This window comes from Hyalella azteca, unplaced genomic scaffold (genome assembly GCF_000764305.2).
Source record: "Hyalella azteca isolate HAZT.00-mixed unplaced genomic scaffold, Hazt_2.0.2 contig1459, whole genome shotgun sequence".
NCBI classification, from domain to species: domain Eukaryota; kingdom Metazoa; phylum Arthropoda; class Malacostraca; order Amphipoda; family Hyalellidae; genus Hyalella; species Hyalella azteca.
This window is the reverse complement of record NW_025931777.1, coordinates 98,368-113,520: the sequence shown is the minus strand read 5'-3', so window position 1 is coordinate 113,520 and position 15,153 is coordinate 98,368. Positions and strand designations below refer to the sequence as shown.

The 15,153-nt window shown below is 41.5% G+C and overlaps 1 protein-coding gene across 1 annotated transcript in view; it reads right to left on the bottom strand.

Annotated features, from left to right (window-relative positions):
- The window catches only part of LOC108681675 (protein abrupt), a 41,759-nt gene that overhangs the window by 11,716 nt on the left and 14,890 nt on the right, over positions 1-15,153 (bottom strand). Inside the window, exon 2 of the mRNA XM_018170726.2 lies at positions 11,121-12,216. Coding sequence (XP_018026215.1) covers positions 11,121-12,191 — 1,071 coding nt within the window. The 5' untranslated portion in view covers positions 12,192-12,216. The remainder of the gene's footprint in view (positions 1-11,120; positions 12,217-15,153) is intronic.

The window sequence follows — 15,153 nt, the reverse complement described above, 5'->3', positions numbered from 1 at the left end:
CAGTTTACTGCATCGAAATTTGTAGCATACTTGCATCAAGATACATTGAACTCTTAGCATCAAATAAGATATTTTTTGAAGTACAACTTTGATTTACTTCCTACTAAATGGGATATCGTGGCTTTCATCATGCAATAAATACAACAATAGCGTCTATCTCAATAATGCTTGATTGGCCTTCATATTAAATCGGCAGCAAGTAGGTTCTACTCATATACAACCTGGGACCTCCGAGTTACCTCGAAACACTTCTATTTAACCGCAGACGTCGCACGGGCGAAGAGCTTAGCCCAACACCGCGGATTACCACAGAACATTTAGTCTTTCTTACACAAGGCGAAAATACACATCCTAGCGCCGGCCAACCTACGGCAGTCCATTTGCCAGTAATAATCCAGCGAACGTTTCCTGTAGGGGTGAGGGATCTGGAAGAAGGGTGTGGACGAGGGGGATGAGGGGCGTGGGCGAGGAGGTGTGGGCGAGAGGGGTGAGGAGTGTGGACGAGGGGGATGAGGAGTGTGGACGAGGGGGGTGATGGATGAGGGGACACCGTAAGAGGGAAGACCATCTTGTGATTGTTTTTCAGCTCCAGAGGGCACGGAGCTTCAATGTTATCGGTCGCACGCAGGGAGGCAAAAGTTCAGAGTATAAAGACGATCCAAAAAATAAAGATTTCAATATAAGTTTCTAATTTAAATCGTTCTCGTGTAGCCCTAACAAACGATTCACTAGGCAACTTTAATCTATACATTTATGACAGAAATTAAAATGATGAGGTATGACCTGGTTTGTAAAAAGAACTAATAAACTCATTCCTCTTCCAATCATCGTTTTGCTTAATCTAGAACAACTATTTATTATTTAGAATTATAAATTGTTCTGTTGAAACATTCTCTTCATGGACGGCGAGCGATAAAACTTAGCTAATTTTGAGCTCAAAGCGTTTCGTTCACAGAAATTCAGGGATGCGTGACGCGGCCAACGCTGGTCCAAAATTAAGCTGTGGATTTAGCCTCGCATCAAGACAACAAAATTAGGTAACTATTGTTGCAGGTGAAAGTACGGGAGCACGAGCCCGTTGTGAGCTGGAACAGCCATACGTGATGAGAGGAGGCTGCTGGAAATTTCTTGCGAGTGCAGCACTGGCGAATGTTGGCGGGTGCTTGAGAAAAGTGCTGAGTCACGCTTGCATGGTTCAATGAGAGCGTGGCTTTTGCTCTGGCGTAAACTCAATTTACAGCGATACTTGTTTATTAATAATTAAATAACTACTAGTAATAACTTTGTGAAGTGCCAGCAATACATCAACGAGCGGTTAATCTTTACGACGTGCGTTGCGTTCGGTATCATAAAATTTTGCGTTTTTTATTGATAATGTGCAAAAATTACCAAGTTCGCGCCACAGAGAACGGAACTTTTTACTTTTGCTTTGGCATGTCACTGAATTATTGTTATAATTCACTGAATAACATGGTGGTGTGCACCATTCAGCGTGTTCTGTTCCGTACTTCTGATTCATCGTCAACGCTTCCTATCATAAAAAGGCGGATATATGAAACCTATACAAAATCCTCAGGTCATACAATTTTATTAGCTTTACATTTTTAGGTAACGGATGTCTCGGCAGATAATGCTAAATTGCGTTGCAAAGAATTAACGCTACAACACTTAGTTCTGCGTATCCGAGAAGCAGTTCAAAAAAGCTGCTTATAAGCCACACGGTTAGCAGATAGATCAGTATCATCAATACATAATCAATGATGGTAGCACATAAATCAGTGTCAGAAATTGAAGTATTAATATCAATATATAGGCACATGTATCATCACAAGTACGAGCATCAGCAAATAGTATCGATTAATTATCAGTTCAGAGCAGCGACAGCAAAACGAGAGGCACAGCAGCAGCGCCTCCATACGATCGTCCGTAACAGAAACGGCAGGTGAAAACCAGAGGTGATGGATCATGCCGACGGCATTCACTCCAGTCGAGCATTTCGTGATTTATGCACTTAATAACATCGCCAGCAAAATGCAGACGTACAAACAACAGATCTCTGTTGGCTTCTCTGCCACATTCAGATTACAAATAATGGCCAGCGTTAAGACAAGCGAGACGGCAAGAGAAGGGGGCTATACACGCCCGTCAGTGTCTGGCCCACTGAACGCAAGTTCATCTGTTCAGAGCATGGTTATAGAAAGCGGACGAGTGAAAAGCGGCCGGAGCGTACCGACCCATCCGCACTATAGTCCGACTGCAGGCCCTCTGCCTTATCTGCTATTGTCTCTTCCGCGTTGCTTCTTTTCATAGACCAAGTCACTATTTCCTCCATATCAGCCTTTGTTTAGTGTGCTGCTGCTTCAAATATCTTTCAGACTTTCTCCCGTTTAAACTTCCGAGCCTCTTGATTTCTATAATTTTCTGTTCTTCTGCTTTTTGATAATTTCGGACCACTTCCTGCTTTCTCTGCTTCTCATTACTGAGTCAATTCTTGCGAATTTTCTCATTGTATCTTCCCTTTATTTCCTATTTGACTTTTATTATGAAAGACGATCTGTGCAACTTCTCAAATTCACACACGTTTCATCTAAAAACTGTATTTTATTCTCGTTTCTTATCCGTAAGATGCTAGGGCGAGCACAGCCCTCGGTGTGGCAGTGTGAGGGGTGCACGGCATGAGGGTAGGGCGAATACAGCCCACGGTGTGGCAGTGTGAGGGGTGCACGGCATGAGGGTAGGGCGAATACAGCCCACGGTGTGGCAGTGTGAGGGGTGCACGGCATGAGGGTAGGGCGAGTACAGCCCTCGGTGTGGCAGTGTGAGGGGTGCACGGCATGAGGGTAGGGCGAGTACAGCCCTCGGTGTGGCAGTGTGAGGGGTGCACGGTATGAGGGTAGGGCGAGTACAGCCCTCGGTGTGGCAGTGTGAGGGGTGCACGGCATGAGGGTAGGGCGAGTTCGCCCCTCAGAGTCGCGGTGCCGGCGAGGGGAGCAGCTGACGAGGGCGCGCGTAATGGCCAAATATCGATCTTAGGGAAGGGCACACGCAGCCTTGCGTCTATGGGTTCCCTCAGGCTCCCTCAAAGGGGTGAGGGGCGAGGGATGCATCACGGGCAATTCTGTTCTACGGCCAAATATTGAGCGACCAACGGTGACATGACAAGGAACTGTACAACTATATTCAATTCTATTTAAACTGTACCGCATATTAGCTGTTGGTCGAACTAGACGGTAACCATTGGGTAATCAAGCAAATTGCAATTGATCTTTCAAAAATGTAACTATCGATCTTCCAAGAAAGTAATCATCGGCCTGCCACGGAAGTAATCGTTACTCTGCCAAGAATGTAATCTTTGGCCTGCCAAGCAAGTAGCTCTTGGCCTGTCAAGCAAGTAAACATCTTGCTTTCATCCGATCCTGAGATTCCTGACATGATTGAATTATGGTAACCTGAAAAATGAATCAGGTGCTGCTGATCCAATTTCACCGACGTCTAATTTAAATGACGTTAGACGATTGTTGACGTTGCATTAGAAGTTACGACAACCTTAGATGTTACTACCACCTCAGAACTTATAACCAACAACGAAACTCGAGATTCTTTAGCCCCAGAAAGAGGAGTAATGCGAATCCAGCCTTCGGGCCAAAAATTCCTATCCTCTCCACAGAGACAGCGCTGTTGTCTCTGTGGCAACTACGATGTGGCGTGTATAAGCAATTGTGATAAAGTTGCTTATACAGGTCAAAGGCTGTATTAGCCGAAAGTGGTAGCAGCAAGTACATTTTATTTCGAAATTTGGAGTAATTTCTTTCAATTCGTGGTCATATTTTTTTCATAATTTTCATATAGTTGATATTTAACAATAAAAATTTATAATTTTTCTATCAGTTTTTGGCCGATATTCGAAGTAGAAAATACTTGCTACTACCACCAGCGGCTAATACTTTCCCTTTGAATAAGCACTGTAAGCGACAGAAGAACAAGCAGGAGTAACAAAAAAATCCGCAACAGTAACAGCAGACGAAACAGTGGCAGCAGCATCAGCAGCAGCAGCAACAGAAACAGCAGTAGCAGAGGCAACAACAGGAAAATCACTTTTTTATTGTTCCCTATAAGTTATACTAGGCGAGTTTACATTCAGGCCACGTATAGCAGTCTAATTTACTTTGCAAAAACTGCATTCTCTTTTTTTAGGCCTCTTATATTGTTATTGAAGACAAAAGGTGACTTCCAGTGTAATTGTTTTGAATAAATTTCATTTGCACTGCCATTTTTATTGAACAACGCGGTAAAATTTTTGGGCAACCTTATCATTTTTTCGAGTATAAAGTAACATTTTTTTCAAATCTGGTAATAGCTTCCAGAATATTGACTTAGCAAAGCTTTTTTTCCGCAAACGCTACTTATAAACCAGACATACTGCCCACTGGTAACTAAAGGAGTTTGGTTCAGCCAAATTTCTCGCAGATCAAGTGCTGAACTTCTGAGCATTTGGAACTGTTGCGCCGTATTCAAGGGGTAACCCATGTAGACCGCCAGGGCCGCAGCATCCACGCCTTTCTGCCGCACTGCTTCCAGCCAGCCAACTCAATAAGGCGGGACTCTCAGCAGACTCTGGCTGTAGGGTCAAGAGACTCTCTGCTGATTCTAAAATTGTGGAGTTGATAACCTCCAAGTTGAATGACAATGGAACGAATTGTGAGACTCAGCGCTGATTCTATAATTTGAAAGAATTTTTCCAAGTCTTGAAAACACTCACAGCCACGTAGCAATTGAGTAGAGTGTGCAGCCATGAGCAAAGGCAGCAAGCCTGGCTCTTTTTAATGAGCGTTTGATGAATCTATTATTTAATGGGGGCAAATCCTTAGGCTAATGGGACTTAGGTATCAATTAATGGAGATATATTCTCAGGTTAGGTTAGGTAATGTTAGGTTAGGTTAGGTAAACGCCTCCTAACCAAAACTTTTAGGTTAGGAGACGATAAAGTTTCACAGCTAACTAAACAGCGTTTGAAGCATATTCCATTGAATGCAGATACTCAACTAGTAGCTGATAGAAACGTTAACTGTCACCACTTCAATCATAGAATCAACTGAAAGTGGCAAAATTATAACAAGATAATTACCAAAGAATTGGAGCAGAAGTAGCATTAAAAATTCGAGCTAAGCATCAACAACGTAACAATTCAGTGTGACAGGAAAAGCACCAACAACAAGAGCAACAACCACGTGACAAGTGTGACAGGAAGAACAATAACAACGATAACGTGACAAGTGTAATAGGAGCAACACCAACAACATGAGCAACAACAACATAACAAGTGTGACAGCAACAGAAGCAACAACACCAACAACAAGAGCAACAACAAAATGACAAGTGTGACAGCAACAAGAGCAACATCATCAACAAGAGCCACAGCAGCAGTGGTACCCTGGGATCAATACTGCCCACAGCGTCCCCCTCGCAGGCAAGACATCTCACGGCCAGCCCCTGCGCACAATCTTGGCCGGCATATCGGCGGCCGCTCCAGGACGACGACAAATAAACCGACCGTAGTTTCCAAGCACGCGCCTCAGAAGCACGTGGCGATCGTTGCGTTGGCTCCCAAAGACAAGGCGTGTTATGTACACTCAGTAAAATGAGTGAGACTTTGTCCAAATTACGATGTATATACTTTTTTGCCAGTGTTGGCATCACGACCCAGTTCAGCCCGCAAAATTATCGTATCAGTGTTACGCGCAGAAAGCGTGTCACTATTTGGATACTTTACTTAATTTTTCTACGTGTGCAGTAGTAAGTCCTTGCTGAAAATAATGCTGTTAATCAAGTCATATTTGAATACATTATTTCTCGCTTAATTTTACCATCTCACCGTTAATGGTTGTTGATAGGACACGCAGTCCAAATTTCAATGCTCAACATTGTACCTGATTCTGAAAGCTCCGGAAATAATTCTGTTTAATCTCAATACGCGAGTCAAATTCCTTATTATGACCCTATAACAATCGACATTTATACTCATAAATCGGTAATAGCAGCTGACAGGAACTGGATTGGGCATGAATTCTGCAGACCAGCTCACAATTATAAAAAAAAAACAAGATGACAAGACGCGTTATAAAATAATGACCACATGCCGCTATTACGTATATAAAAGTCTTCTCGTAAACATAAAGCGATGGAACTTTAGTGTGCGCGCATAACGTGTATACCAAATAAACAAAATCACCATTTCTTAATGAGCACACAACAAGCGAATGTATCATCACATTAAGCGCAGCATCATCAGTCACTTCAAATGCATTCAAAACTGAAACTGAGACATGATCTACTGTAACTGGCATTAATAATATTATAGCAAAGCATGACGAGTTCAGATCAAAAATAAAATGCGTTTAAAAATTATTTTTTAAAAACAGCACTTCCAAAGAGGCCAGTGTCTCCGATATTACACATGTACAATGAATTTCGATTTTTTTTGTATTTAAAAATAAATATTTTTCATTTTTTAATATCTAGAAAAAGGGGTTTACAATTTTTTTGAAATTATTTATTCTGTCAATTGCTTCAAGCATTGTCTCCGACTTTACGCAAGTGTGCAAAATTTCAGATCGATTGGACAGGTATATAGTAGTGTGTTAAATATCGATTACTGTATAAGATTTGTTGCAGACAAACAAACAAACAAACAAACAAACAAACAAACAATCAAGAAGTGAATTTAAAGAGAAGTGTTGTAATAACTCAGTTAAAAATTTTCACCAGGTGAATTTGTGGATGCATGCATGGCCACCGTCTGGCTACCGCTTTGTTCAACATGAAGGTAAATTATTTCAATTGCAGTTAATTGTAGTTCCCGCAAGTGCATCTCCGATACACGAATCAGCAATGAAAAATGATTGATAAACATTGATTTTGAGCAGCTGCAGCATTAAAAACAAAGTTCGAGTGAGTGATGAAGTTAACGATCTCAATAATTTAATTTCAAGGTCGCACTTCACTTCAGTTCAGTATAATACCTTGAACTGTTATGATCTTCACTTTTAATTCGATCAATAAATAAGTCCGCGTAATAAATCGCCCATAGTAAAAACAGGGTCCAGTTACAATTTCTAGTACTAGAGAGTATTCCGATCTTGTCTTAATATGGAGCGCTCAATAAGACCATGCATCGCCTTTATATGTGAATGGTAAGAGCACCGAAATAAAGAAGCCGAACTCTATAACCTGGACACACGCCACAAATTTAACCGTACATGCAGAGTAAATTAAACATTAATTTTTTTAAATCTATCTATCGGTAGAATAAAACTAACAAACAAGGTTAAGTAACTCAACCAGCTACCGAGTTTGTAAACGCGATGTTTGGTATCAAGTGTCCTTCCCAGAGACGACATGTGCGCCACTTAAAGTAGGTTACGTTTAGTGTACAGGTGTTCCAGCCGATTTATCCTTGGCGCCGAAACTTTCCAGAGATAAACAGCCGATATCTTTTATTAATGTTGTTCAAGGTGACAGATACATGCCAATGCCAAACATTGAAAAGAAAACTCAAAAATTCGAAAAATTAACCACCTTGCTATAGAAACTAAAACGCTATCATGACATATAATTAAATACCGATTCAATTATAGATAAATAACACAAAGGACGTGATAAGAACGAAGGGTGACGTTTCATTATAGTTGGTGATCTGCTGGTCACTCGTGTTGACAACAATCGTACAGCTATAATGCAAATGTACCAGATAGATCCACAGCAATTGATAAAGAGAAACACGAACTGAGTCAATCAACAGTGCCCGTGTGAAAAGGCTTTCGCAAAAGGCAAATGATATTAGGGGGCAACAATATGTATTAAGCAGATTATCTATAAACAGAAAACTAGGAATATTAAAGCCGTATTATCGAAAGACATTCAATATCAGCAAAGGGCATTTAAGTCTGGAATATATGTATATACCGGATTTGAAAGAATAACGCAACCAGGTTACGCACTTAAAAATAACTTTCGTCTCATAAATTCGAAAGCCAGTTGATGTCCAGTCATGGAAATAAACCCGATAATCTTAGATCATAAACTCAAATTTACGATCATTGTAAAACTATATCACCTCAACATCAGTTCTCAGTGATCATTTGGGTATACAGCTTAAATTGAGGCATGCGATAATATTTGCACGAACAAAATATACAGCAGACACCTGAACAGTATGCGGTGTAGTGGGTGGTGAACCGTGCAGTGTGCAGAGAGACATGAAAAACTTCAAACTACTGAAAACTATCTATCGTTTAAGCAAATTAGCAAACGGTTCAGTGCACCGGTGCAATGAGCAGTTAGCAGCTATATAGTGCACTGTGCTGTGTACTGAGATAGGTGTGCTGTCTACAACGCTGGTGATCAATCAACTCTGCAGTTGTCGGCACAACAAAGAAGTTCTTCACATATGTCACCGCGCGAACCGCACAATTACAGACCTGATTAAAATCACTGTAAGTTTATGGACACCGCTTATTAACATATCTAAGAAACAGAACAAATTTGGAAATTTCAATTCAAATGTTTTATTTACAAGTTTTATTGAGGTGTTCAAATTGTGATCTGCCAAATCTGAGAAGCACATGGTCTTATACAGGACCATATATACTTGATCGTTGTTGATGATTTTATCGCACGTAACGTCTAATTTGCTATTCGATCTTACGGAAAAAAGAACTAAAATCATTTAACCGGAACTTGTCAGCCTGTGGAAGCAACTCGCCGGACAAAATTCTGACTGCCATGTGTAAAGAGCCCGTTTCTTACTAGTGCATCTTAACAGTGCTTGCAGTTTCGTGCTCCGAGCAGCAGAGATATAGAAACCATACACAATATAGTGCGCGAGTCAGCTGAAACGGGGGTAAGTGGACAGATAAAACTGACACACGTTCATTCCCCCGTTCAAAATGAAGGCGAGAATATTTTTGCTGTCAAATTTGCAGGACTGTTGGCAAAGGGCATTCGTAACTTCAATATTGATAAATTAAAGTTCCTTAGCGTTCCCTGATTTTTACGTTTGTTATATAAAAAAACGCAAAATTTTCAAGGCAAACGTATTTTTCAGAAAAAAAACGCATTACTACACCGGCTACGAATACTTTTGAGAAGATAACTGACATAATATTTCCATCGTATATGTATGTATAAACGTGCAGTTTAATGCTATAACATTACCCGGAACACACTATACACTGCGTACAGAGGAATATATTGCAGCTGATCAATACACGCAGGAGCTGCCCAGCTCGACACACATGCGGGCGCGTTATCGACCTGGCGTCCACATCCACAAATTGCATCGTTCACCATAAAATCGATCACCTGCTATCAGTGATAGAATCGAGCACCACAATCTGAACCACCAACATCATTCTCAATAAAAATCATGGCTGGCGCATAGGTGTTTTATACGAATGGCCGACGGCTGGCCAGCGTTGGTATGGTTACAATAGTCATCAGTGTTTGAGAGTCTGAAATATCATATAAAAATCAGATTCGGTTTATCAGAGTCCATTGAACGGTCTCCGGTAAATGGGCGCTGACATGACAATTAATCTCACATTGGCAGTAATTTTTAGGACGAATGCAGCTGACCGGACTCATTAAAAGTCTTGCATTCGTAAAATGAATAGCGAATAGATATTTCTGAAATGGCAGATAAAGCAAATTGCTGAAATGAAGGTCAAGTTAGAATCAGAAAAATCACACGTCAAACAGGTTGAAGTTAAATTAACAAATTATCTGGAATGAAGCACTAGCAATTTGTAGATAATTCAAGTAAATTTCGTGAAGATGCGTGAAACGTGATTGAGTACTTTAAAACGTACTTGTCTATTTTTTTCGAAGATTTTTATACTAGCATATAACGAGGGATTTTTTAGACACATCACAATACTAACACAGTCGTTAGATCAACAGTCTCAAGGTACGCCAGAAAACTAGTTATTATATTGGCGTATAGCGTTATAGCGACTTTCACTTCGTACGCTGTAACAGTACAAGTAATTTTATTGGTGTATAGTGTTAAAGCGACAGACACATCGTACGCTGTAACAGTACAAGTCATCTTATTGGTGTATAGTGTTAAAGCGACAGACACATCGTACGCTGAAACAGTGCAAGTCATCTTATTGGTGTATAGCGTTATAGCGACAGACACATCGTACGCTGTAACAGTACAAGTAATTTTATTGGTGTTATAGTGTTATAGCGACAGTCACATCGTACGCTGTAACAGTACAAGCCATTTTTTCGATCACGCGCATGCGGGTAGCATGGAGCAAGTCTGGCGTGGACGAGGGCACACAACAAAGCAACCGAATGTCACACTTGTGGAGTATATAGACTCCAGCTGCAGGTCGTTCAACTCTTTTTGGCCAGAAAAGTGAGCGGCATTAAGAGGTCTGATAATATTAAGACGGCGCACTTCTTCAGAGAATGAGCTACAGATGAAATTAAGCTTTGAAACAATATATTCACTCATTAATTATTAATATTTAAGACTAAAATATGGAAAATTGAGACTTGAAATTTTTGTCATTTCCTCCAGTATGAGGCTTAAGTTGGGAATCGAATGAAGCAAATGATTCATTTGATTTGAATGAAATATTGAATAAAAGTTTATTTTTATTTATAGAATATACTTAAGATTCATATTCAACGAAACGTTGACAAAAATGAAGACATGTTTTCGCAACTGACAGACATGTTTTTTCAACTGTCAATGTATTGCTGCGAATGTCAATGCAGAATAATATTGGCCTTAAAAAGATGATGGTTGCGGTAACCATTTTTGTTTTCTATTCAATAAGTAAACTTTGCCCGTTATATTACTTCCCTGCATAGAGTTGATGCCCACTTACAATTTTCCCCATGATACCAATGTTTCACTTCAGAATTTATATTGTTTTTAGTATTCCAATTATTATCAATTCATATCCTCTTCATTTTTAAAACGCAAAGACAACGTATAACATTTCTTCTCTTACCTTTTTCTTATTGACATAAATTTTTTTAATATAAAATGTTCATTTCTTAAATTATCTACGCTCAATTCATATTCTTTTAATACGAGTACCTACCTTCTTAATTTTATCCTTGGTGGGCGTAGCAGAATCAGTGGCCGGCGAAGAACTCGAAGTCTCTGGAGTGGGAGGGCTGGCATGGACGGACGTCGGGGTGTTGGCAAGAATTGGCACCTGAGGCTGAGTGACAACGGAATTGACGGCGGCGGCAGCCAGCGAGATGGGCGTTAGGAGGCCAGGAATATTGGACATGAGAGACGGAGGACTCGTCAAGGAACTACGTACTTTCGGCAGTATTCGTGGCAGGTCTTCATAAGATCTGTTGCGTTTGGCGGGAGGGCTTTGGCTCCCAGGCTTGGAGTTAGTGGAAAGGTTTTCTGGGTATCCGTTACCGGCAGCAGCGGCGGCTGCAAGGACTGGTAACCCTGCTCCTAAGTTTCCATAGGCTCCTGCAAGGCCTCCGTTGATGCTGTTGCCGAGATGCAAGCTGCTGAGAGTGCTGAGGGCGCTGGAAACCCTGGGCGGAAGGTTTCTGATTCCAGCAAAAGCGTTGGCTGCGGGTCCCAGGCCGCTGTGGCAGGAATTTGACGTGGGAGACGGCGCAGCTGATGAGCAGTTGGAAGATGGTGAGTGGTTGTTAAAGGAATTACTGATAATATGATTAGCATTGTGGTTGTTGTTGTTGTTGGTGTTTATATTATTGTTGTGGTTGGGGGCCGTATTAAATTTCTTCTCCATAGCTTCAAGAATCTTGCAAGAGTCCCTTTGTCTTTCAGAACAGTCAGAGAGTCCTTTGATCTGTAGACTTTCTGCAGTTTTTAAGAAGGAAGCGAGATCTTGCTGATGAACGTTGATTTCGCCCCGGTACATAAAGGCCAGTAAAGACTCTAAATCCGAACCACGAACATCGCGCATGAACACGATTGGATGGGTGTTTGGATTTGCCAGAAAAAGGGACTGGAAGTACGGGCTACACGCCGACAAAATGACTTTGTGAGCCGCGAATGACTTTCCATCGCAAGCCAGAGTGACGTCAGTGAAGGCCTCCTGTTCGTAAAGCTGATCAAACACGGTCACCAGGTTGCTCTGGTGGTTGTTCCACTTGAGCAGAAAACGCTCGGCCTCCATTGTGCTGTCCAATGCGATGGCAATCCTGCGAGAGACAATGAAGGAAAAGACATTATGACTGGGCAAGATTTGGCACACGGCGTTCCTACTTCTCATGGGTAAAAAGGAAGGAAAAATTCGACGCAAATTCTTGATAAAATAATCCACACAGGTAGTGAGAGTACAGCCCCTAAGAGTGCTTACTCCCTATGAAGCAGAATACAGAAAAGTTCATCGTTGAGTTATTTTTAAAGGTTCAAATCCCGCCTTGAATTTGGTAATGTTACCATAGCGACAAAACATCCCTTTGCACCCCAGAAAAACGTTGTAGTTACACTCAGGTAAATAAAAGAAAAGGAAAATACAGAGTGTTTTCGTACAAGAAGTTCAATATATACTAAGCTATTCAACATCATAAACTGATGCTGCAGCCAACACTATAACCAACATCACGCAAGTACGGTAAAAGGCGTACAAACTTAAAGCTTTACCGTTACGCTAGCCAGGATGATAACCACTCGGCACGTTCAAACCGGGGAATCGGGCCAGTAAGTGGCGTACACCGCAAAACAGATGTTATTTATACGGAAGACATCTTCAAGTTTCCAACATACACATTGACCGCTTCGTACGTAATAATCACTCCCGATCTAGATTGCGATAAGTTCTCTTATTGATGGCAGATGATCTAAGTCATTGAGGTGTTTCGACATCAGGGATGAGGCGATTTATGGTCGCGTGATGCTAACCGCACGCGGTGCACACAGAGGTAAATTTTCCTTGAGAAACGGACAGCGATCCGCCAGATACTCCCACTCATTAGCTGTGCCGCAGGAGATTAGCTCATGGAATGGATTACAGGCACCGTGCGATGGCTCTCGAGAACATTTCATTTGATGTATAGAGGATTTTGTGGCTTTTGTCTCGCCTTGCAGTCATGAGGGAAGCCTTCATAGTTCCTGCGAGACTGTGTGAGGACTTTTTATCGACTTGCAGCAATGATGGAAGACCTCAGACTTACGGATGACCATGGAAGAGTTAGAGGTTTAGGGAGTTCATCTCCCAATGCAGTGAGAACGAAAGTCCGGAAGTTCCAAAGCAGTGAGAACGGAAGTATCGGGGGGACAGCACACCACAATCAGACCTAGACAACGTTAGTTTTGGTTTGCAGTCATGCTTGACGCACGACCTCATAGTCATAAGAGACCCAATAGGAACTGGAGGTCTTGGCAGCCTCTATCTTTCCACACTGTAATGATGGAAGCCCTGGAGCTACCGGAGACCATATGCTCCCGCATGAAGCAACAGCACAGCGTCCAGGTCCCGATAATTATCACGTGCGGAGAGCGGAACCGCAAACTTCTCAGCGCCAAAGAATGCGCGAAGATAGATACAGACTCTGACGGTATAGAGACAATGAGCAATACATGACCATTTATATTGAAGGCGTGACCCGAGAAAATACTCAAGGCCGAGAGGTGGTAGTACAAATTCAAGGAGCGTTTGGAAATCTGCAGGCGACCCAAACACTGAGATCGAGACTGTTAATTATGGACTGTACGTACAGAATTGAAACCCAAGTTTCCTCTTGCATATGTGTCCAAGTGAAATTCCAGCATATCATACCACAATAACGAATTCTAGGCCGCTCCATAATGCTAACTTATGACAACCCTATAACAAGTCCAACGATGCAAGTTTTAATCTGCACAGGCTTGACGTGCGCATGAAAGATTTGCGAGTGTTTTCAAAAGTCAAGAGTCATGCCTATTACACAAGACCGCCGTAAATGGGGAAACATATCATAAATATATTGTAGCAAATCTAGACAATATAAAATATGCTCTAAGCTTTATGCAGTAAACCAGGCTTTGTTACCTCGTACAAAAGGTATATACGTGATGTGAGATATGTGAACAGAAAAGGAGTCACGAGCGTATTTAAAAAATTTGCAGACTAGCAACACTTGCAACAGGCTGCTAACAAAATTGAAGACAAAGTATCATAATTTTCTTTGTAGAATGCAGGAAAATGAATGCCAAAATGGTATATACTTATTTAGTATCACTCTAACGTAGGTGATGGGCATTCGGTTTCTTACCTTTAGACTAGACCAAATAGACGACACTTATGACGTCGCATAAGTGTCATAATTCGACAGAAAAATCCGTTGCGCGCGCGAGGATCAAACACATAATTGCGCCAGTTATTATCAATCAACGGAAAGTGTTTACTGGGCAAGTATGACAACGGAGCTTTTCCGTCGCAAGTTGGGCTGCTTGAATACATGAGTGTTAGGATATAAAACTAACTTTATACAATTAGTTATTTTTGGATGCTGAGATTTTTAGATGAACGAACGGATGATCGGATGTATAGGGCTGTTTCAATACAGGTCTGATTGGATGTACGTTTGTTAAAATGCGCGGTCTATAGTTTAGATGTAGGGCTGTTAAAATGTGCGGTTGTTAAGATGTAGAGCTATTTAAATGAACGGCTGTCAAGATTTAGGGCTGTTCAAATACATCGCTGTTGGATGCACGGCTGTTTGGATGCCAGGCCGCTCGTGTCGATGAGGAGAGAGGCAGCATTGAGCAAGAGGAGCTCGTTGATCTTACGACAAGGCGTAACTGCGCATCAATGAGCACTGTTCGTGCGCATGTCCCATTAGCACATGCACGCACATATGAATCGTTTGTCCGCGTCAAAGTATGACTACAATTCGAACACAAATAAGTTGGGAGAGGCATTAATATTGCACAAGTGCGAACGTGCTTCAGCCGGTAAATTGAAGAATCATTCGTACCAATCGTTCAATGTATAGATTGTTTTTACAACCGTGTATGCTAATAGATATGTACATATTACATCCATAAAACCACTCGTCCACACTCAATAGCTTCCAGGATACATATATACAACCCAAGAAACCCATACAAATACACATACACGCAAGTGACGCACACACGCGAGTAAAAAATAC